The following is a 25,115-nucleotide window of genomic DNA, read 5'->3' as shown; positions in this document are numbered from 1 at the left end:
TGAGCCTGCGCGTCCGGAGCCTGTGCTCCGCAACGGGAGAGGCCACAGCGGTGAGAGGCCCGCGTACCGCAAAAAAAAAAACCAAACAAAAACAAAAAACAAACAAAGTATACAATTTTAAAACTTTTTTTATCACCTCAAAAAGAAACACCAAGTCCTCTAGGAATCACTCCTCTATCCCATCTGGTCCTCAACTTCCCAACCCTAAGCAACCACTAATCGACTTTCTGTTTCTGTAGATTTCTCTGTTCTAGACATTTCAAATGAATGGAATCATATAATATATGGTCTTTTGTGACCAGCTTCTTTTACCTAGCATAGTGTTTTCAAGCTTCATCGATGTTGTAAATCTATCAGTACTTCATTTCTTTTTATGACTAAGTAATATTCCATTGTATGGCTATACCACGTTTTGTTTATCCATTCATCAGCTGGTAAACATTTGGGTTGTTGTGAATAATGCTGCTAACATCTAACATTCATGTACAAGTTTTTGTGTAGACATGTTTTCATTTTTCTTGAGTATAAACCTAGTTGTGGAATTGCTAGGCCATATGGTAACTCTATGCTTAATCATCTGAGGAACTGCCATAATGTTCTGTCAACATTGTTTTATCTACTTCCTTTCTAGTTATTTTGAAATATTTTAGAGCAGATTTCAGACCTCAGATCATTTCACTTGTAAATACTTCAGTAGAGATTTTTAACAGATAAAGATTAAAAAAAACCCCCACAATATCATTATCATATCTAACACTATAGTTTAAAAGAAAATGTAAATTTATTTCAAAGTCATCTATCAATACTCTAGGTGCTCAATGAAAATTTTAAATTATTAATATTATCAAAGCAAATTTTTAACAGTTCAATGTATGATTTTTGAAGAAGTAAAAATATACCTTGGATGTCAATGGCACTATACTCTAAACAATACAGAAAACAGATTTTGTATGGCAAATTAACATTCATGTAGTATTTACTATGTGCCAGGCTTTGCACTAAGTATTTTACATAAAAATTTAATCCTTTCCAAAATACCAAGAGGTAGATATTACTTCAATTTTCAAGATAAGGAAACTGAGTTTTAGAAGATTTTAAGAAATATAGCCAAGGACTTCCCTGGAGGCACAGTGGTTAAGAATCCGCCTGCCAATGCAGGGGACACGGGTTCGAGCCCTGGTCCAGGAAGATCCCACATGCTGTGGAGCAACTAAGTCCGTGTACCACAACTACTGAGCCCGCGTGCCACAACTACTGAAGCCTGCACACCTAGAGCCTGTGCTCCACAACAAGAGAAGCCACCGCAATAAGAAGCCCATGCGCTGCAATGATGAGCAGCCCCGGCTCGCCGCAACTAGAGAAAGCCTGCGTGCAGCAATGAAGACGCAATGTGGCCAAAAATTAAAAAAAAAAAAAAAAAAAAAAAGCCAGATTCATTAGCTATTAAGAAATGAAATCGGGATTCAAATGGGTTCAAAGCTGTCATTATTTAGACGTTATGTACACAGTAATGCGGATGCCTTCTGTCAAGGCCTTTGATAGCCGCAATTTCAGGTTTGGAAGGGACCTTCAAGTTATTTAACCTCTATACAAAACAAAGCAGAACAACAGCAATAACACGTGAAGAAAGCAAACAAAACATGTCTCCTTATAATGTCTACCCTTAGGTTTTAATTTCAGCCTTTGGAGAGATGTATCGCAAGTCTATTTCTGCCTACTTTGAATTTCTTATATCTCTCTAAGTCTTTTCTTCTCTAAACACCCCCAATCCATTAATCTCTCTTATGACTGAAAAGAATTCTTTTATCATCTTGATTATTTTCCTCTGATTATCTCCTAGTATTCAAAGTTTTGGGCCTAGGACAGAATAAAGAAAGGAGTCTTGGCCAGAGCCGAGGGAAATAAGGCTTATCTACTCCTTATTCTAATGCATTTCAGATGACAAACATTTTTGGAGTCATACCCTATCTACCACTGAAAGCTTAGTGAGAGCTCACGTGTTTGGTGAATGAGACACAACTGTGCTGTCATAGCCTAGGGGACGTAACTAATCACCTACAACATTCTTTCCTAAATTTGCACATAATCTTAAGGTCATCCTCAACAGCGAGGCAGGTAGAGGAAGCTAGCATTAACACACTGAAGTAGGCCCCTCTGAACTGAAACCTACTGCCACTGTTGACTTAAAACAGAAGTGTGGGCACCTTGATTCTGTTCTGATTGGTTTGTGCAGACCCTTTCACTCATCTGATTACTGAATAGTACCTTGGACTTCTAACTGCTTTGCCTTCTGGTATTCATGTCCTCTTGGTGCCTGGCTTTCCCTTCTATACAAGTATTCATCTAGTTGCTGTCTGGTTTCTGGCCTTCACTACTTCAGTATAATCTGATAGTTTTGACGCATGTTCTTGTGGATTTCCATCATCAATTTCAGACTCCAGACTCTCTCCTCCATTTTGAGCACTGGTGTCCAGAGTGTGACTCACTCCAGTGCCTGTACCTTCTCCGTGTTGTATTCCCTGCCTTCCCTCAGTGTCAGCTCCTTCATATGGGACATAGATTTGTTAAGTTTAAATTAAAATACTGCCAAATAAGACCATAATCATTTCATTTCATTGTTAATAATCTCTCCTGGCCAACATATTTCCAGAGACTTACTTTAATAGCTTTGCAGTTTGTTTTGTGTGTTTCCTTATACCCTAGAATTGTTTGGTTTGTTATAAACTGCCGCTATTCTAGAAGTCATAAAAACACAGGGTTAGAAATGATAGCAAGAGGTCATTTACTTGTTCCTCACTGATAAAAAAGGGTCAGAGAAGTGTACTTACTATTTAAAAGAAAACATACCAAACTTCTAAAATGTAGTGGGAAAAATATACATTTCATTCTTTAAAAAAAAAAAGCAAAAACAATAACTAGAAAATGACACGTCTATATGATACATAATAGATGTGAAAGTGTGATGTGAAAAAAGTTAAAAGAGCATATATACACAGATAAAGTATTTTTATGATGAGATAGAATGTTTCACACAAGACAGAATTTTACTTGCAGGACACAACAGAGATATCTGTAATTTTAAAGCTGATGATGAAAAGATTAAAAATGAAGCCAAAATACTTATAAAATCAAAATAATCTGACCTAGTTCTAAGTTTTGTATAAGTCCACATAAACATAGAGGTCCACAGAGTACAATAAAAGAAAAATTTGTGTCTTTTATGCAATTCAACATTGAGGAGAGGGAACATTCAGTTGCTACATCTGTCGAATGGGTATAAGACCATCACAGAGCTCTTGGGACACTTTAGTATAACATAATTGGGCTGAAAAATTTTAAAACATTTTGGTAGGAAGAAGTTATAAAAACTCAAGATATTATTATTACTTTTATACAGTAGGTTTAGTTTTGTCATACTTAAAGTATATTTAAATTCAACATTCACAAATGAGTATTTTTTGCAATACTTTACTCCCTGAATTTCCTCAGACCTAAATTCACATACCCTTATATGGAAAAAATAAACATTCTAAAACATTATAGGGAAAATATGACTTATATTCTATGTGTTTTAGGTTTCCACCATGATAACTGTCTTTAAAATATACACTTACAGGGCTTCCCTGGTGGCGCAGTGGTTGAGAGTCCGCCTGCCGATGCAGGGGACACGGGTTCGTGCCCCGGTCCGGGAAGATCCCACATGCCGCGGAGCGGCTGGGCCCGTGGGCCATGGCCGCTGAGCCTGCGCGTCTGGAGCCTGAGCTCCGCAACGGGAGAGGCCACTACAGTGAGCGGCCCGCATACCGCAAAAAAAAATAAATAAAATTATGTATATATATATATATATATATATATACATTTACATCTAGGAAATCAAAAACAAATTTGAACTTGAAGAGCACCATTATGATGAGAAATGTATGAATCTGAGAAATAATTACATCTTCATTTAAAGAAAAATTAACTTACACACACACTTTTTTTTTTTAGTCATACTGACTGTTCTGACTGTAAAATTTAAGTACATATGTGTGTAAGAAAATCGTGTAAAAAGGTATTCTTAAGAAAATTTCAAAATAGTCAAGTATGAACCAAAAAGAATGACACACATATAGAAATATGTAATTTGTTTGAACCCTTTATGAAGTGGATTGCCTAAGGGGCACTTGTGATGCTGAAATGTCCCTGAAACTTTCCGAGAAATCACAAAGAACACAGGAGTTAGAGTCCTGGAACATAAACATACCATAAAAGAATGATAATTATACTGTGACTTCACTTTTCAGAAACCTGGCTAACTGCAGGGTTTGTTTTCTTTTTGTTACGTGACATTCACTGCAATAAAAGGCAAGTTATCTGGAACCATGGGAGTTAGTCCAACCAGGTAAGTGTGAGGCCTGGCACATGCTAGGCACTTAGTAAGAAGTGGTTGGTTACATGCAGGTTAAATACTAACTGAAATGCTTGTGGACCTTGAGAGAGATTATTGGCAGAAGCAGTGAGTGAGAGGGTAGAAGAATCTCAGGTTTGAGAAACAGATTTTTTTTTTTTTTTTTTTTTTTTGCGCTCACGGGCCCAGCCGCTCCGCGGCATGTGGGATCTTCCCGGACCGGGGCACGAACCCGTGTCCCCTGCATCGGCAGGCGGCCTCTCAACCACTGCGCCACCAGGGAAGCCCCAGATTTTTTATATTCCACAAATATTTACTTTTGAGGAGAGAGAATGTGAATATATTAAAGGCTGGTTTCTAATGCTTTCCATTTGACAGCTTCTAGTGCAATTATTCTTGAAGATTGGAAAAGATCACAGTTAGTTTAACAAACATTCAATTGAATACTTACCAAATACTGTGCTAAAGGCTAATACACAAAGGAAAACTAGGCACTCTATTGGCAAGACAGATGCGTAATTGTGATATATAGTGATAGGAATATTAATACAAGTATTTTTAAAGTTATGTGAAAGAAGTAAAAAAAAAAAGATAAGTTTTTCTTTATTGAGTTATGAAGGGCTTCAAAGAATAGATAACATTTGAACTGACTCTTGAAAAGGAAGGAAAAGAGGGAAGGGTCCTACAGTTACTGAGTTACTGTCACATGCCAGGAATGTACTATATTAATTCTCATATAACCCTGTAAAGTAGATATTACCTTTATTTATATATGAGGAAACTGAGTTAAGAGGGGTTAAATTATTGTCTCAAGAATCCATAGCTATTAAACTGTGGGCTTTAAGTGATTATGACATGTTGGCGTAGGTTCATCATTTGTACCAAATGTCCACACTCTGGGGAGGCTGTGCATCGGGGGCGGGGGCAGGGGGCATATGGGAAATCTCTGTACCTTCCTCTCAATTTTGCTGTGAACTTTAAACTGCTCTAAAAAATTGTCTTAAAAAAAAAAAAAAGAATCCATAGCTATTAAGTAGCAGAGCCATCTTGCCTGTCTGACTTCTGGCTTTTCCCACAGTATTTCAAAATATAGGTGATGTAAGGAATATAAGGGTAATTCCAGCCTTAGAATTTATTAATAAGAGAGCTGAACAAGTATATATGTAATTCTGGGTCAATCCACTGTCCACCTTCTCCATGGTTACACCTAGCATGCTGAGTGTAAGCTGCTAGAGAAAAATTACACAGAATGGCACTACTACAAATATATGACACTTCATCTTGGCAATTATTTGTTTCTGTAATGTACATCACTCATTTATTACATAGCTCTTTCAAACTTCTATTTTCCTCAAAACAATGATCCTATCATGTGTCTTGCCCGTTAGAAAACAACCATTAGATGGGAACTCCCTAAATTCTTACCACCACGCCTACTAACTTACTTTTTTTTTTTTTTTTGCGGTACGCGGGCCTGTCACTGTTGCGGCCTCTCCCGTTGAGGAGCACAGGCTCCGGACGCGCAGGCTCAGCGGCCATGGCTCACGGGCCCAGCCGCTCCGCGGCATGTGGGATCCTCCCGGACCGGGGCACGAACCCGTGTCCCCTGCATCGGCAGGCGGACTCTCAACCACTGCGCAACCGGGGAAGCCCCTAACTCACTTTTAATGTAATTTTGATTTCTCCCCTACAAAATGGAAAAGGTGCCCCACCTGTCTAAAGTTAAATCCCATCACTTCACCCTGGATCTGCTCCTTTCCCAACACTTTTGCTCAATTGATTATCCTCTCTCTTTTGTACTTTCAATGCCTCTCTCTGTTTGGTTCCTACCTATCACCATCTAAGCTGGATACTCTCCAACTCGGGGAGGTAAAGGCCCTTGATCTCACGCTCCCTCCCTGATCACCTTATATTCTCTTATTCAAAGGGTTGCCTAGTTTTCCTTTTACTATTTTTCAACTTCTACTTATTTATCAGTTCACTGCAATCTGCCTTTAGTGCCACTGAAACTGCTGTTTTTAAACATCTTGTTAAATCCAAATACCATTTTCTTTTTCATCTTTGTTCGACTTGGCCCCTTGGCAGCCTAAGCCACCGCTGACAACTTCCTCCCTTCTGAATGCTTCTGGCTTCACGTGGGTCTACTCTTTTCCTGATGCACCTGCCATTTCTCTGGTCACTCCTCACTCTTCTTTGAGTAAGCATTTTTTGCTCTGCCCAGCCCTTAAATATTAGTGCTCATCAAGAATCTGTCCTAGGCCTTTTTCTGTTCTCACGCTATATACCCTTACTAGTTCATTTAATCTACTTCCATGTAAAGCACCATCTTTAAGCTGTTGACTCTCAAATCTCTACCTCCAGATAACTTCTCTTTCTTGGCCTCCAGAACCTACATTTTTAACTCTCTACTGAATATATCCACGTAGATATTTTCTTGAGTTCTTCTTTCCCAAACCTATTCCTCCTATGTTCTTTGTAGCACCACCATAAACCCAGGATACAAGCCAAAACCCTGGGCATCAATTCTCATTCCTCCTCTCTTCATCATTCCCTAAATTCAGTCAATCACCAAGCCGAGTGATTCTGCTTTCTAAACAGTTTTCAAATTGGTCCATTCTTGTTGGACACCATCATCACCAGTTTAGTTCATGATACCACCTATTGCTCAATGAAATACTGAAATAGCTTCCTAAGTGGGGCTCTTACCACTCTCCCTAATACAGCTGCAAAAGAAATTAGAAAAAGGTTTTTATATCAGTTTCTTAAAATTATGCTCAGTATTCTATTAGATACATGGCTGATTAAAGATACTTCTCCTACTTTTGAAAGCTTAGATTCTAAGGACACATGATGAAATATATACAAATAAAAGCAGAATTAAAATTTCCAAAGGTGTTCAGCAAATCTTGTTTCATTAAGGCAAATATGAGTGGATAAAAATAAATGAAAAATGAAGGCCATTAAAGAAGACTCTTGAGAGGTATGCTCAAAGAGAGAAACGCCATTCTAAGGAATCACATTTCGTATACTCAAAACTGAATGTTTAGTTTGAAGCCCTGATAATGTTAACTAAGAGTGAGATCCTATCAATCTTTTTCCTTTACCTTTTTAAAAACCTAATTATTTAAGATTTATATTTTATATTTTTATACCTAAAAGCTCTTAGCATAAGTGAAGACATTTAAGGGTAAAGAAGATTACATTCCACTTGAAAGACAAAGAAAAAGTTATTCTGAAGCATCAAAAGTGAAAGAAGAGAAAAAAAAGATTACAACACCTGGATAAGATATTCAGCTCTGACTTTTCTGGCAACTAAGACGAAAAGGAAGCACATTAAATTACATAGTTTTCATTTTCTGAAAAAAAGAAAGAAGGATATAACTTCATCTACAGAGGCAAAAATTTTCCTGGAACTCACACAAGCAGTAATTCATCCTGAGATTTTTGTCTAAATGGGACTAAGGAGAAAGATCATAAGCTTTTGTTTCAGAAAAAAAAAAAAGAAGTTTCTACAGTAAGTACAGTTGAGTTACTTAACTCTTATCAGCATCAGTTTCATCTGTAAAAGTAGGGACAATGATATTTATCTCAGGGTACTGTAGCAAAGACTAAATTATGTAATATAAATGGAAGTACTTAGTAGATTGCCTTAAATAGTTTCACGAAACAAAGAGAAATGACACCAGATTTTATTCCGATCTTCTATAAAGGCAGAGGTCATGACATTCAATTGTGCCTTAATGGAAGGAATTTTGTTAGGAGAGATATTTTGCCCCTTTCCCCTTCTCTCTGCTTTCCGAAGGGTTTCACTGAGTACAGGGACAGAACCTGGAGAATTCAGAATAGACGGACGTGGACAGATATGAGATCTCAATTCAATTTATGATCACATCTTTCAGTTAGTATTTTTTGTGCAGATCCTTTAACTTAATATGTTTACTCATCTCAGCTGAGCTTTGTAGTCTGAAAAGGCAAACTAAAAAAGGCTAGTTTTCTCCATACTCACCCTCTCTTCACTTTTTTTTATTATTAGGTTAATACATTTTCTCTAAAGAAGAGAATAAAAATCACCTAATACACTTTCCAAATACACACAACCATTTTTGAATGTATAAATGCTAGAAGTTTATAGACTAAGAGGTCACTATGGATTTTATCATTCCTGGAAATCCTTAAGACCACAATTGAACTCCCAACGTGAGGGGAGTTTTAAGCTAACAATTTTGAGCTAACACGAATAGAAAATAAATCTTCTGTGGCCATGCCTCAACTATCCTAGCATTGTCAACCTAGAACTATCCCACTCATTTTCTTTTTTCATGTAACACATATTGGATAACTATGTAAATGAGGGGGGATCTCATTTCTTATTACCATAAACAGTCTTACCAGAACTAAGTAACACCACTTAAAAAGTTAGAGCAAGAGCTGCCCAGTGCAAAAAGAAAATGAAACACTTTAAATGTTCATTTGGTCTCTTTATGAATCACTAATTTAAACTGAGAAAATTTAGCTGATTGAAGCAATGATTCATACTAGATCATTTTCACAGGGTCCTGACTAGGGTAAGGCAAGGTCTCAGGTGCCAGCGCTGCACTGTGCATGCCTCTTGAGAGGGGGCACCTCCTCTATTTTGTGCCTTCAGTGCCTGGCTGCCCTCACCTTAGTCTCAGTCCTGATTTTAACTTTCAAAAAATTTAATTTATCCAAGTTATTCTTATTCAACTGTTATCTATTGGCTGTTCCGGGCACTTCACCCAATTCCCCTGACACCATTTCTAGATGATATACATCTTTGAGCTGCTTCCAGGAATATTCCCTAGTTCATCTCTCTCAATAATTTCCTTCCAATAATTTCTTCCCAAATACCTGATATATCTTTCCCAGACTAGGAAACAATGTCTTCAGGATACTCATAAACCAATGATCTGTTTTGAGCATTTTTTCTCTGTTAGGATAGCAAAACGGTAAAAACATGGCTAAGACAAGGCAGTGATAGTACAGTGGAAAAAATTCATGGATTAAAAAACTAGGCTTAACGGTACCAACTGCTGGCGAGGATGCAGAGCAACTGGAACTCTCATTCACTGCTGGTGGGAATGCAAAAGATACAGTCACTTTGGAAAACAGACTGGCAGTTTCTTACAACATGAAACACACACTTTCCATATGGCCCAGCAGTCCTGCTCCTCGTGTTTACCAAGAGAAATGGAAACTTATATTTGCACAAAAATACATACACAGTTGTGTACAGCAGCTTTATTTATAGGCACTCCCAAATGAAAACAACTCAAATGTCCATCAGCTGGTGAATGGATTAACAAACTGTGGTATATCCATACAATGGAATACTACTCAGCAATAAAAATTAGTACAAATTACTAATATTTACAACAACATAGATTGATCTGTTTTATGGCAAGTGAAAAAACCGAGACTAAAAAGACTAATAATTTTATTTATTTGACATTCTGTGAAAGGATAATACCTTTTGTTGAAAAAAGGCAAAACTATAGGGATAGAAAACAGATCCACTGGAGTTGGGGGAAAAGGGTCACTACAAAGGGGTCAAGAGGGAATTTTCTGGGGTGATGGAACGATTTTATATATCGATTGTGGTGATGGTTACACAACTATATGCATTAGTCAAAAATCATAGAAATGTATGCTGGAAAGGGTAAATTTTATTGTATATCATATCTCAATAAATCTGACTTAAAAAAATGAGAAAAAAACCTGGGGTTATCTCTTAGTTACCACCTGGCTCTGGGGAAGCTACCAAAAACTGATTTTCTTCTTTTATAAAATAAGGATTCTATTACCTTTAAAATATTTTTTGTGAGGAACAAATTAAAAGAAAACTTATGAATTTTAAAGTTCAATACAAATATTGTACACCAGGCACTGGCCACACAATGATGCATAAGACAGAGGTACACTAAAGAAATGTACTGTCTAGGGACTTCCCTGGTGGTCCAGGGGCAAAGACTCAGCACTTCCAATGCAAGGAGGCTGGGTCTGATCCCTGGTCATGGAACTAGATCTCACATGCTGCAACTAAGAGCCCACATGCCACAACTAAAATATCCCGCATACCACAACTAAATATCCTGCATGCCACAACTAAGACCCGACGCAGCCAAATAAATATTAAAAAATAAATAAATTTACTGTCTAGAGGGAGAAAGGGATAGGACAGATAATTATTAAATAACATGGAAATTCAATGACAGAGATATGAACAAGGCAATAGGGGCCATCAAGAAGGAGCATTCCAGGAATAAGCATTAACTCATAATGAACACAGACTACTGGGATCCAATAATCTTAACCAAATATGATTTTGAAAAAGCCTAAGGTGGTAAAAATTATGACAAAATGGAAAAAGTACCTCACGATGATTTAGAAGTTGTTCCAAATCTAATGCCATTTGATTCTTCATGTGCTGTAAAGCTGACTTTTCTTTATTTAAATTGCTGGAAAAAAAAAAACCACCAAGTTTTTAAAAGTTGTCATACTAATACAAATTTAATTAACAAATAATAAATAGCAAAAGACTAACTCTGATGGTTTGAATTAAAGAAAAATTAAATTTATAGTTCATAAAGATATCAGATCAGTGACTACAATGCTTGATTCAATCATTGGCCTAGCTATTTTATAAGAATACTTTTTCTTTTCACAACTATTTGACAGTGCAACTGAGATGCTTTCTGAGAATACTTTCCTGCCTAGTAGGGGCATAAAATTGGTGTTTTAAGGATGACTGGTTACTCCTGAAATGTAAAAAGATGAAGTGGGACTTATATAAAAGGTAAAAAGAAAGTACGTATGGGCACCATATTAAAATTTGAGACACTGAAAGTCAAATTATAACATCCTTAAAACTGAAAGTAGTACTATTTATAATTTATCACATACTAAATTACCAGGTATATAGCTGAGTGAGATAAATGAATCAAGTATTTGATCTACAGTAAACTTGCGGAAACAATTTTTGTCTCCAAATTCTTAGTTCAGTCTTCAACTTCTAAGTCTGCATTGTGAATTTCTCTTTGAAATGACCTACCTTCTGATAGGAAAGGGTGAGAAGCCTAATTGTAAGGACATGTTAATATTTTAAAACATAAATATTTGAGGCCTGTCTTATACTGTCCGGAGTTTGATTATTCAACATATAAAAATATTTAGAAACATTAAATAAAATATTCTTTGAAAGCCACTGGGATGAGTCTACTCAGCCAGCACTACAAGGATTAAGAAAAGCAACAATGAATTGAAGCAACATAATTCCTTGAATGTCAAAACAAAATCTGTAAAGGTGAAATTAATGAGAATTGTTTTGCTGAACAGGTAAGATGTTTTAAGTTATACTTTAAGAAAACAGAATGCCACCAATTTTCAAAATATTAGGGAGAAGTTTTTTTAAACTCAGTGAATAGTAGTAGTATTCTGAAAGCACTGGTAATTCCAAGGACTTAAGAGTAAAAAAATGTACATTTTCCTCCTTCCTGCTAATTGAGAACTTCCCCAAGGAAGCATCAGAGTTTGTCCTCTGAGAAGAAAGACTAGATGCAACTCTGACTTGTTTCCAACTGTGCCATTGACTCAACTGTGTGGTATAAAGCACGACACATACCACCCCACTGAACCTGTTTTCACATCCGTAAAAGTGGAAAATAATACTCATGTATGTGAAAGGGACATGTGAATTATCTAATGAATGATTACATAAAACACTGAGCACATAAAACTCTACAAAATGCTATATCGTTTTACTAATTTAGATAAGAAACAGTCATCAGAGGAAAACAGTAATTAAATGTCAATAAAGGTAAGCAGCTCAGCATAAAAACAAACTGACTTTTGGAGTTAGGCGTCAGAGATCCTACTGAGCTGAGGAGTTGAAAAGAACTAGATGATAAAAAGGAAACTGAGTGCTGTGTTCTGCTTGAGTCCCCCAAAGCATGGTAAAGATCAGGTGTTTCTGTAACTTTAAAATTCTATCCTTAGCTAGGATCACAATGAAGACAAAATATTTTTCCTTCTCTTTTTCTTTCTTTTATTTTTCTATTAATTTTTGGCTGTGTTTGGTCTTCGTTGCTGCATGCGGGCTTTCTCTAGTTGAGGAGGGCAGGGGCTACTCTTCGTTGCAGTGCATGGGCTTCTCACTGCAGTGGCTTCCCTTGTTGCAGAGCACAGGCTCTAGAGTGTGCAGGCTTCAGTAGTTGTGGTGCGTGGGCTCAGCAGTTGCGGCACGCGGGCTCAGCAGTTGCGGCGCGTGGGCTCAGTAGTTGCGGCGTGCGGGCTTAGTTGCTCTGTGGCATCTGGGATCTTCCCGGACCAGGGCTCAAACCTGTGTCCCCCTGCACTGGTGGGTGGATTCTTAACCACTGAGCCACCAGGGAAGTCCCCAAAATATTTTTCAAAGTGAAAATAAATGTTCAGTAAATACGAATAGGAATATTCAAGGAACAGATGTGTTCATATACATGCACATATACATGTTCGTATACATGTACCCACATACACACAGAAGGTAAACACGCGCTCACATGCAGTACATACATGGGTGCACACGCACAAACACATACACAGACACACACACGTAGGCTCTCAAATACCAATAGGCCCATTAAGTAAAGTGTAGTGTAATAGGAACAAAATGTTGATGTAATTAAAGGATTTTGACTGAATAATTCATTAGAAATGCTTTATATGTCGCGTTTAATTTTTTCAGAAGAAAGTTAAGTATTCCATATTTAAATAACAAAACTAACCATATAACATGGAATAAAAGGTAAGTGGATAAACTGGTTGACAAAGCAACTCAGTTCTATTTGCAAGACGTTGGCTCCACAGACAATACTTGGATATATATTTTCAAAGTCTTAGCCTTCTCTTTCTTAAATTACAAGGGAGACTACCTTCAACACATGGGTCTCTAAAACTGAATATGATGATTATTATACTCTGTGTTCTTCCACACACAGTAATTACTCAACAGAAGTTTAGTCTACATAAGACATTTCATAACAGTGGAAACTTACCTATAAAAATACAAAGCTTCTATGCGTGACTCATAAAGCAACTACAAAACAAATCTCCTTATAAGCACGTCTACCGTGAATGGTATATTACACCCATAATTGTTCAATTCACTGTTAATTATTACTCAGAAATTCATGTTTATGGCACTGTTTCACCTGCTATATGAAAACATATTCCTGATATATTGTTCTTTAACTTCCTGGATCAATATACTCTGGCCTAGCCTTATAAGCGCCTAAGTAGTCTTTTCTTCCTAAATGACTAGTTAACGATAAATGGAGAACTGAAAACAGAAAGAAAACTTATGCTAATTATTCTCTTTCCATGCTTCCTTTGGTCCTGAACTATAGATCAAACAATATAACCCAGATTGTCTCTTGTGGATTGGTGGAGGAGAGTTAAAAGTACTACTTTTAGAACAGTATTACTTTAATGACAGTTAGTAGTGATATCTCAGATGTTAGCTTTTAACATGTTTATCACGATTTCATTTTAGCGCATGTTTATGCTAATCTTTCTAGGCATTGAATAAATTGTATCGATGGCTAAACTGGCAAGTTGTGGGTGTGATATAATTTTATTTTGTAAGAAAATGATAAAATTTATATTCAGTTCTTTAAAGAGCTTTATTGTATAAGCTAGAGAAACATTTACAAATTAATCAGTTAATGTAAGTATTCTTTACAATTAAAATCCACACCCAGCAAAAAGAAACAGGAATTATCAAGGAACATAATCACTCATTCATCTTTTTGGATGGATCATCGAATGTTTAAATTTCGAATTAATGAAGGACAAGAGGAAGGGAGGTAACATTTACTGAGCTTCTCCTGTGTGCTGGAAGCTTTTTATCTATGTTACTTCATTTAATTTTCACAACTACCCCTTGATGTTCACATTAATATCTATGTTTTACAGACACATTTACCATGAGAAGAGAAATCAGGCTGGCGTGTAGTCAAAGTCCAGGATAATTCTACTCTATTTGAAATGCCGTTGGCTCAGAGTCAGGGTGATGGTAGATAGAAATGTGATCTAACCTGTTGTATCTGACTTGTTGATTGTATTGTATGGCATCACATCCTTTCATTCACGACATCAGGGTACAGCTACAGCATCTCACAAGCCATAATTAAAATACTGAAAGCACCTTAACTTTCCACATTAGAAGATAGTTGCTTCAATGAAGAGCAAGACTTCATATCCTGTGAAATATTAGTTCAGAATCTACTAAAATAGTATACAATAAATATATGAGACACAGACAGCTTTAAAGCCTTTCAGATGTTTAGCACACAAAATATTTTTTTTGGTTTAATTCCAAAATTGGCATAGTTCTTGTGATTACTGTTGCTGTAATTAAGGGAGTCCTAATTTTTGTCAAAATTCAGCATATTTTGAGAAGTGTTATTTCTCACTTGAAAGATAATTTTCAACATAAAATGTGTTAAATATAAGACAATACTAATAATAGCAAACATTTAAAAAGCATTTTTAATAATGTATAGGAATAGTGCTATATACATTACAAAGGTTATATCCTTTAATCCTCTGAATAACCATGTGAATTAGGTGCTGTTGGTACCACTCTCATTTCACAGATGAGAAAATTGGCTATAGGGTCCAATACCATAGCTATTAGCTAGCCACAAGTGGCAATGAAAATTAATATTAATTTAATTCAAATAAAATTAAAATTTTAGTTCCTCAGTAACACTAACCATATTTCAGAGGCCCAATAGCCACATGTAGCTAGCAGCTACCATATTGGACAATGCAGATAGGGAATTTTTTTTTTTATTATGAAATATTTCAAGAGAGAAACTATAACAATGGATCTGTCACCCAGCCTCAACAATTATCAACTCATTAAAAGCCTTCACTATTTTTTTTTTTGCTTCTCTTCCTTAATTACATTAGTTAAAGAAAAATTATCCCTTATTCAGATTAGAACATAGGGAGGCAGTATAACATAATGGTTAAGAGTATGGAATTAGAAAGCAGACAGATCTGGATTCAAATTTTGGCCCTAACAGAAAACTAATATGTTTTTAGATGACAAGTTGCTAAATTTCTCTAGGGCTGAATTTGTTCATCATTACAATTTTCTCCTGTAGCTGGCTATTATTTTTCTCTATATTAAACATTTTCAGCTTTCCTAGTTCTTAGTAAAATAAATATTCAAATAAACTTACTTGAAGGTAACTGTGAAAGAGGTAATTTTTTCCACAGGCCTTTTATATATCCCTGCTGCAAGATTACAAAGGTAAGACAAAACACTATACCAAATTTCAAATATATCAAATATGTAATATGGAAAGAAAAGGGGCTCTTTGGGATCCTTTCCTCAATTTCCCTAAGATAACCAAGTCTCCAGTGGATGATGAGACATAATTTCTATTGCTCCCAACAGCTATTTATAGAACTGTTTAATTAATTCACTGAATTTATTTATTAATGCTGATTATGAATATTCTAATTATTAATTTTAACTTTAAAATTAATCTACAAATAAACTGTTATTTATGTTGACATTTAAAACATAAATGTGATTTTAAATTACTTTATTATATTGTCAAAAAATTATGATCATGGGCTTCCCTGGTGGTGCAGTAGTTGAGAATCCGCCTGCCGATGCAGGGGACACGGGTTCGTGCCCCGGTCTGGGAAGATCCCATATGCCGCGGAGCGGCTGGGCCCGTGAGCCATGGCCGCTGAGCCTGCGCGTCCGGAGCCTGTGCTCCGCAACGGGAGAGGCCACAACGGTGAGAGGCCCTTGTACCGCCAAAAAAAAAAAAATTATGATCAGGAATAAAGTTTTGGACCAATTATTTTGGTGGGGTAGAAACGAGAAGAAAAGATAACTATTCTGATTTATCAAAAAGAACACTCACAGTTTGGAGTTAATTACCAGCAGTTTTATATTTTGGGTTATATATCTTAGGAAACCTGAATTTAATAGCTATCTTCTCCAATAACTATATTTTTCAATAAACTACCTTTTCTAATTCCTTAATTTAAGAATTTTCTCTCCCATCTAATTCTTTGCTTCTACCTTTATGAATTGATTGATAATTTATCTACTTACTTATTCTAAATAATCTTAAAATCTAATAACAAGCCAACTAAGTAAGCATCCATGAATTAAAACCTATTTCTTTATTTAGCATCATTCTTCTACTGTTATTTAAAAAGACAAAAATGATCATATAGATGAACAGGTAAAGAAGTTGAATGATTATTCAGTGGAGCAAGTCTTTTGGATAAGGTGTCATGTAAGAAAACAATTTCAATCTAAGGAAGTGAAAGGAATTTATTTACATCGAGGTAATTCATGGTTTACTTCATGTAAAGGGTCAAGGGAAGAAAAGCCTAAAAATTCCTTGGTAAAGTCAACATGAATCTAAGTAAATGTGTACATTTCATCTGTTTGTGAACACCTTAATGTGATGTGACTTAGTTTTTCTAAGAGAAATTGAACTCATTACATTTAAGACCCCCTTTGTCGTTTCAATTTTTTCTTCACAATTTCCAACCTGAATTCGTCTATAGCAGTATTGCGCTTACAATGCCTTTATTACTCAAATAAAAGATTTGTAGATGGTTTACCTGACGTCTTTCTCAAGCTGGGTAATACACTCCTTCAGTGAATCAATCTTTGAATCTCTCTGACGCACTGATTCAATGAGATACCTGTAAGGTTGTTGAGTCTGGTTTAACAGAGAATTGGCCGTGTCAAGCTAAAGAAAAACAGATTTCATTAAAATATAGACGATTTCATAAGAAACTAAAATTGTTCAAAATGTTCTAGCACAGATACAGTACACCAACTCTCTCATATGAATTACTCTGAAAAGCTCTTCCTGTGTAAATTCGAAGGTTTTAAAAATTATTAATCAACATAACTATTCTTTAGCTAAAAATGAAACTTTTATTTGAACTTTATTTCTCCTCAAAATAATATAATCACATGATAATTTAGTAATTTTTCATGTCTTCATATTCCCTTCCATCTTTACTTATGTACCTAAACCACTATGTATAATTTACGTACCTAAATCACTATGTATAATTAAAATTTTAAACAATTATGTTTAAAATATAAATAACATAAAATTTACCATTTTATCCATTTTACAGTGTACAATTCAGGGGCATTAAGTACATTCTTGATGTGTAAACATCACTAGTATCTATTTCCAGAACATTTTCATCAACCCAAACAGAAACTCTATACCCATTAAGCAAAAACACTCCCCTTATCCCCCAGTTCCTGGAAACCCCTATTCTGTCTGTATGTATCTGCCTATTCTAGATACCTCATGTAAGTGGAATCATATGATATTTGTCATTTTTTGTCTGCTTAATTCACTTATTGTAATGTTTTGAAAGTGCATCCATGTTGTACCATGTATCAGAACTTCATTCCTTTTTATGGCTAAATAATATTCCAATGTATGTTTATAGTATATTTTGTTTATTCATTCATCTGTTGGTGGATACTTGTGTTGTTTCCACTTTTTTGGCTATTGTGACTAATGTTGTGGTGTATAAATATCTGTTTTGAGTCCCTGTTTTCAATTCCTTTGGGTATCTACCTAGGAGTGGAATGGAATTGCTAGGTCATATGATAATTCTATATTTAACTTTTTGAGGAACTGCCAGCTGTTTTTCATAGTGGCTGCATCATTTTACATTCCTTGGTTCCAATTTCTCCACATCCTCGCCAACAAAGTTATTTTATGTGCCTATTGGCCATTTGTATATCCTCTTTGGAGAAATGTCTATTCAGGTCTTTTGCCCATATTTTAGTTAGGCTGTCTATTTTTTTCTTTTTTTTTGTTGTTGAATTGTAGGAGTTCTTTATATATTATGGATATTAAGCCCTTATTAGCTATATGATTTGCAAATATTGTCTCCTATTCTGTGGGTTGTCTTTTCACTGTCTTGATACTGCCCTTTGGATCACAAAAGTTTTTAATTTTGATGAAATCCAACTTACCTACTTTTCTTTTGTTGTCCATACTTTTGGTGTCATTTTAAAGAAACCACTGCCAAATCCAAGGTCATAAAGATTTTCTCCTACGTTTTCTTCTATGAGTTTTATACCTTTCTTTTTGAAATTTAGGACTTTGATCCATTTTGAGTTAATTTTTGTATATGGTGTAAGACATGGTTCTAATTTCAATCTTTTACACGTAGATATCCAATTCTACCAGCACCATTTGTTGAAAAGACTGTCTTTTCTCCATTGAGTGGTCTTGGCAACCTTACTGAAAAAACCATTAACCATATATGCGAGATTTACTTCTGGGCTCTCTATTCTATTCCATCAGTCTTACATGTCTATCCTTAAGCCAGCACAACACTGTTGTGATTACTGTAACTTCACAGTAAATTTTAAAATCTGAAAGTATGAGTTTTTCAACTTTTGTTTTTCAAGATTGTTCTCGCTATTTGAGGTCATCTAAAATCCCACATGAATTTTAGAATGGGTTTTTCTATTACTGCAAAAATATGCCTTTGGGATTCTGATACAGACTGCACTGAATCTGTAAGCTGTTTTGGGTGGTACTGTTATCTATCTTAACAATATTAAGTCTTTTCCATACAGATGGCTAACAGGCACACGAAAAGATGTTCAACACTGCTAATCATCTGAGAAATGTAAATCAAAATCACAGTAAGATACCACCTCACACCTGTCAGAACAGCTATCATCAAAAAGACCACAAATAACAAATGCTGGAGAGGGTGTGGAGAAAAGGGAACCCTCTTGCACTGTTGGTGGGAATGTAAATTGATACAGCCACTATGGAGAACAGTCTGGAGGTTCCTTAAAAAACTAAAAGTAGAACTACCATATGATCCAGCAATCCTATTCCTGGGCATATATCCAGAAAAGATGAAAACTCTAATTTGAAAAGATACACACACCCCAATACTCACAGTAGCATTACTTACAATAGGAAAGGTGGTGTGTGTGTGTGTACACACACACACACACACACACACATACATACATACACAATGGAATACTACTCGGCCATAAAAAAGAATGAAATTTTGCCATTGGCAACACCATGGATGGGCTTGGAGGGTATTATGCTTAGTGAAATAAGTCAGACAGAGAAAGACAAATACTATAATGTTATTTATCTGTGGAATCTAAAGAATACAACAAACTAGTGAATATAACAAAAAAGAAAAAGACTCAGATATAGAAAAGAAACTAGCGATTATCAGTGGAGAGAGGGAAAAAGGGAGGGGGAAGAGAGGGGCAGGGGAGATACAAACTAGTAGGTATAAAATAAGTAAGTGGGAACTCCCTGGCGATCCAGTGGTTAGGAGTCCACACTCTCACTGCTGAGGGCCCGGGTTCAATCCCTGGTTGGAGAACTAAGATTTCACAAGCTGAGCAGCCAAAAAAAAAAAGCAAAAAAAAAAGCTACAAGAATATATTGTACACCACAGAAAATATAGCCAATAGTTTATAATAAATATAAATGGAGTGTAATCTTTAAAAATTGTGAATCACTATGTTGTATACCTCAAACTTATACAATGTTGTAAATCAATGATACCTCAATTTAAAAAATTAAAGAAAAAACACCCAAAACCAACCAACCAACCAACCAACCAAAAAACAATCTTAAGTCTTCTAATCCATTAGCCTGGGATGTCTTTTCATTTATTAGGTCTTCTTTAATTTCTTTCAGGAATGTTTTGTAGTTTTCAGTGTACAAGTCTTTCTCCCCTTTGATCAAATTTATTTCTATTTTATTTTATAAATGAAATTGTTTTAGTTCCTTTCTGGATTGTTCAATGTTAGTATACTATGTACAACTTAGTATAGTTGTATACTATGTATTTAGTTGTATATATACTATGCTGTATACTATGTACAACTTTATATTATTCTTTTTTACTTTACCTTATATCATAATCATTCTTCCAGGCTGTTAGAATACCTTCATTTATATTTTTGTATTTTTAATGGTTACAAAACTGTCTAGTAAGCCAAAGTGTTACAGTTTAATTACATTGTTTATACTAGTAAACATTTAGGATGCTATCAATTTTTGACTAGTATAAATAATGCTAAAACAAACTGGTTTTGTATTGTAGATGTTTTATCTTTTTCTCATATTTATTTATTTGGTTGCGCAGGGCGGGCTCCTTAGTTGCGGCAGGAGGGCTCCTTAGTTGCGGCTCGCTGGCTCCTTAGCTGTGGCATGTGAACTCTTAGTTGTGTCATGCAGGTGGGATCTAGTTCCCTGACCAGGGATTGAACCCAGGCCCCCTGCATTGGGAGCTCAGAGTTCTATCCACTGCACCCCCAGGGAAGTCCCTAGATGTTTTTTCTTAATATTTTGTTTGTTAAATTTTTTTAGAACAGAAGATGCACTAAGGTTAAAGAGGTATAACTATGTAATACTCTTGACACATAAGACCAAAGTTCTTTCTAAAGGATTTTATCATTTTATATACTCAACCAACCTTAGTTTCCTTTTTTAAAAAAATTAATTAATTAATTTTTGGTTGCATTGGGTCTTTGTTGCTGCGTGCGGGCTTTCTCTAGTTGCGGCAAGCGGGGGCTACTCTTCGTTGTGGTGCACGGGCTCCGTTGCTCCGCGGCATGTGGGATCTTCCCTGACCAGGGCTCAAACCCGTGTCCCCTGCATTGGCAGGCAGACTCCCAACCCCTGGGCCACCAGGGAAGTCCCAACCTTAGTTTTCTTTTTGTTTCTTTGTGCTTACTCTTTTTCTCCTAAGCAAATATGAAATGTATGCTAGAATAGGACTAAACCCAGCACTGTCAGTATCAGGAGGCCCCTACTTTGGTGTATAATAAGTTCTTAAAAAAGGTATTCTAAAGTTGGATATGCAGAAACTGAACAATAAGAACAAAAGTGGTGGATATCTATTATTATAGGGACGAGGGGGTGGGGAAGGGAGTATTTTATTATGCAGAATAAAAAATTATAAAATTCCTGCTTTATGAACTTAAATGTTCTTTGACAAAAAAATTCTGTTTTTTTCTTCTAGCTTTTTATATAAAAATTTTTTTTTCCCTCTTTCCTTTACAATCCCTAACAAGTTTGAGGCTAAAGATTTGCTGTTTTTCTAGGACAAGAAATGATTTCTATTTCCTTCTCAAATAAACTACATTTACAAGTTCTATACATTTTTTTTTCAAATTAAGATCTAAACATATTTATTTTAGCACCGCAATTTTTTTACAAATTAATTAATTAATTTGTGGCTGTGTTGGGTCCTTGTTGCTGCGCGCGGGCTTTCTCTAGTTGCAGTCAGCGGGGGCTACGCTTCGTTGCGATGTGTGGGCCTCTCATTGTCGTGGCTTCTCTTGTTGCGGAGCACGGGCTCTAGGCGTGCAGGCTTCAGTAGTTGTGGCACGTGGGCTCAGTAGTTGTGGCTCATGGGCTCTAGAGCTCAGGCTCAGTAGCCGTGGAGCACGGCCTTAGTTGCTCTGCGGCATGTGGGATCTTCCCGGGCCAGGACTCGAACCCGTGTCCCCTGCATTGGCAGATAGATTCTTAACCACTGCACCACCAGGGAAGTCCGTAGCACTGCAAGTTTTTTGGTCTTCCTCTCACGGGGGTGGGGCGGGGGAAATGAGTTACTAGCAGCCTCGAAGCTGAAGGTGGAGAGAAGAGCAGGATGGGTATAGTGGAAGGTAGAGAGGAAGGCAGAAAGAATCAAAGGCAGAAACATTCGTTGTGAAAATGATCAACCATGAGGTCCAGGTAGGTGAGGAGGAAAGTGAAGCCAAGAGGTGGCTGACCAACTGTTAGAGGATATCTGCACACAGTTTGAGGACCACTTTATAAAAGTTATGTAAACTATTCATCTAAATTATAGTAGACATTTTTGTTATGGCTATATTAAATACAGCCCTGGAAAAAATTCCTCAAAGAATAAGAAGTGAATAGTGAAAGGAAAGAAGACTTTTTTTGGACACAATTCATTGCAGTGAAAGGAGAGCCATAAAGAAAAAAATACCATAAATATTTTCTCTAGTTTGGGTTTTAGTGTCCTTTTTCCTTGCTTTGGTAATCATTCTTTAAAATCTATTACAATGTCACTGGAATCTTATTACTCTACTAAGTTACTTTATGAACATTCAAATATGCAGCTGGACAAAAATAAAACTAAGTTCTACTTACCTGTACAACCAGTTTCACTAGTCAATTAAATCAAACAATTGCCTTGACTTTGTTTTTACAGAACTGACCCTAACTGAATAAACTGAACTGGCAAGTTGTTTTGTGTTTCGAAGTGCAGAATAGTCCGGGGTCCAGGTGGTGGGGGGGCGGGGTAGGGAAGAACTAAGGGCATTTTCAAATTGTAGTCAGCTGTAGTCTAGAATGAGCCATGTTTAAACTTATCAAACCTAACTTCAGTTACATAAAAAATATAACAGCAGTCATTAGTCTTAATTATTTTAGTTCGTTTTTTTCCTCATTACAGCAATTACATATATTAGGTTTTAGTATTATAACAAAATTAAGGGTCAAAAGCCTTACTTTCAGAATGTATTTCTACTATACAACCTACAAACTTCTCACTCTCTAGATAATAAAACTTCTATAGTGCTGTCAATTTTAAGAATGTTTCTTTATAAACTTGTGAGCTTCTAAATCCCCCAAATTAATTTCATTCCTCAGGGAAAAGTACACGTACATTTTTCAGTGAAAAGTGATGCTAATATCTATTTTTGAAATCAGTGTAACTTAACAGAATTTAATTCCTCCAATATGGTTAAAAAAATCTTTCTGTAACTATAATCATTAGTATTAAAAAAAGTTTCACAATCGCTCATTTTGCCTATTGTTAGTAATCTTTTCCTTATAAAGCCTTAGTAATTAGTGACTCAGGAATCATGTACGTAACGAATGACTCAGGACTAAACCCAGGATACAACATTTTATAGAATCGTTATTTCTCCTTTGTTTCAATAAACTGTACACATGATTCAGAGGAAAGCAACACCTGATTATAATATATATGTTCTCTTAAATTTAAAAGACATATGAAGGTGACTACCATTTGTTGTGTTTTTCCTAAAAGTGGGATATTTTTTCTTGTGGAGTTTATTTTCAAAGAAACTCCTCAAAATGGTACTCTTTCTTACCAGATGGTACTCTTTCTTACAAGATGCATTCTGTTGAATGGAATTTAACATTGAGATGCTTTCTGTGTATAAAATATATACAAGTGACACCTTCTAGTAGTGGTAATTAGCTGTGCTGAAAAACCCACATATTCTGTTCCCTGATCTTTCTGATTGTGCCATGGAATGGAAAATGCCTATCTGAGGTCCAGCAGGGGGCAATACTTTGGTACTACTTTTCTGTGTTCTCGGTCCACAGCAGTAGTTCTCAAACCCAGCTAATCATCATAACCACTGGGGGAAATGTTAAAAAATGGACTTCTGGGCCCTGCCTCAGTCCCAATGAATCAAAATTTCTCAGGGTTGGGCCTTAGATTCTGATGATCAGTCAAATTTGGAAGGCACAGCTCTTGTGATCTTGGACTTGTTATAGGCCACTCCATTCAACTATTCTAGTAGGTTTAAAAGCACTGCACATAAACCATCTCGCATGCTGAATTTGCCATCCTCCCCATTAAAGCTGGCTTCTTCTCCTAGGTCCCTATATGGTTAATGACATCGTCACCTTCAACAGGGGTAATATTTAATGGATACAATTCAACCAATTAGGATGTCAGCCTTTGCACTGGGGCGGGATCCTGAAGAAACTCTGTGGTTCCAGGTGTTACTTTTTTGTTGCCAGAAGATGGGGAGGTCTAGAAGATCTTAGGAGAGGGACCAGGACAGACAGGATAGTGGTGGCAGAATGACACTTGTGGGCTGAGGGCAACATCTGTTTACAAGTGTTTGTGCAAATATTCTATTATTTTAATAACCCAAAGCAAGTGCATACTCATTGATTGTCAGCCCTGCGCTGGTCCTGAGTATGGTCCAGATAATAAGGAGAAATTCATGAGAGGAGGATGTTAAAATATTTGAAAGTAATCAACATGGAACTGATGACTGAAGTCACAGGGGTACACAGGATGGCAGAGGATTATTTCTCTTCTGTATCACTTTTATTAGAGTCACAAGAATAGCTTGTTAAAAATGCAGATTCCTGGGATTCAATTCTAGACCTAGTGAATCACAGTCTCTGAGGGCAGGATTTAGAAACCTACATTTTCAGCAAAAATCTTAGATGATTCTTACACTCACTAACATTTGAGAATCACCACTGAGGTGTAAGAACAGAGCAAAGGGCAGACAATGCGGGACACCTACATTCCAGGTCTAGAAGAAGATGACTATTATCAGCTAAGAAGACTAAAGAGCCATATGAGGGAGAATGGTGTTGCAAAGCAAAGAGAGGACAGAATTTCTAGAATATCTAGAATGTCATGCCACAGATAGATCAGGGGACTGACACGAGAATACTGACAATTAGGAAGTCACTGGTGATCACTGAGGAAGGGCATAGCTGAAGGAAGAGGGGACAGAGCAGAGAGAGTTAAGAACAGAGCGGGGGCTTCCCTGGTGGCGCAGTGGTTGAGAATCCGCCTGCCAATACGGGGGACATGGGTTCGAGCCCTGGTCTGGGAGGATCCCACATGCCGCGGA

At 36.4% G+C, this 25,115-nt stretch overlaps 1 protein-coding gene across 5 annotated transcripts in view; it reads right to left on the bottom strand.

The window, feature by feature from the left end:
• The window catches only part of PIBF1 (progesterone immunomodulatory binding factor 1), a 214,203-nt gene that overhangs the window by 18,019 nt on the left and 171,069 nt on the right, over positions 1-25,115 (bottom strand). For 3 of the 5 annotated variants that reach the window (XM_028497922.1, XM_028497921.2, XM_024123149.3), the window contains 2 exons: positions 17,051-17,181; positions 10,782-10,866 (listed from right to left, as the gene is read on the bottom strand). In XM_028497922.1, coding sequence (XP_028353723.1) covers positions 10,782-10,866; positions 17,051-17,181 — 216 coding nt within the window. Of the gene's footprint in view, positions 1-10,781; positions 10,867-17,050; positions 17,182-21,677; positions 22,101-25,115 lie in introns of those variants that run through there. The other 2 variants (XM_028497923.2, XM_028497924.2) reach the window with 2 other exon arrangements.

Source organism: Physeter macrocephalus, chromosome 13, assembly GCF_002837175.3.
Source record: "Physeter macrocephalus isolate SW-GA chromosome 13, ASM283717v5, whole genome shotgun sequence".
In the NCBI taxonomy this organism is placed as follows: Eukaryota; Metazoa; Chordata; class Mammalia; order Artiodactyla; family Physeteridae; genus Physeter; species Physeter macrocephalus.
Note: the sequence above shows the minus strand (reverse complement) of the source record. Positions and strands in the feature narration are given on the sequence as shown.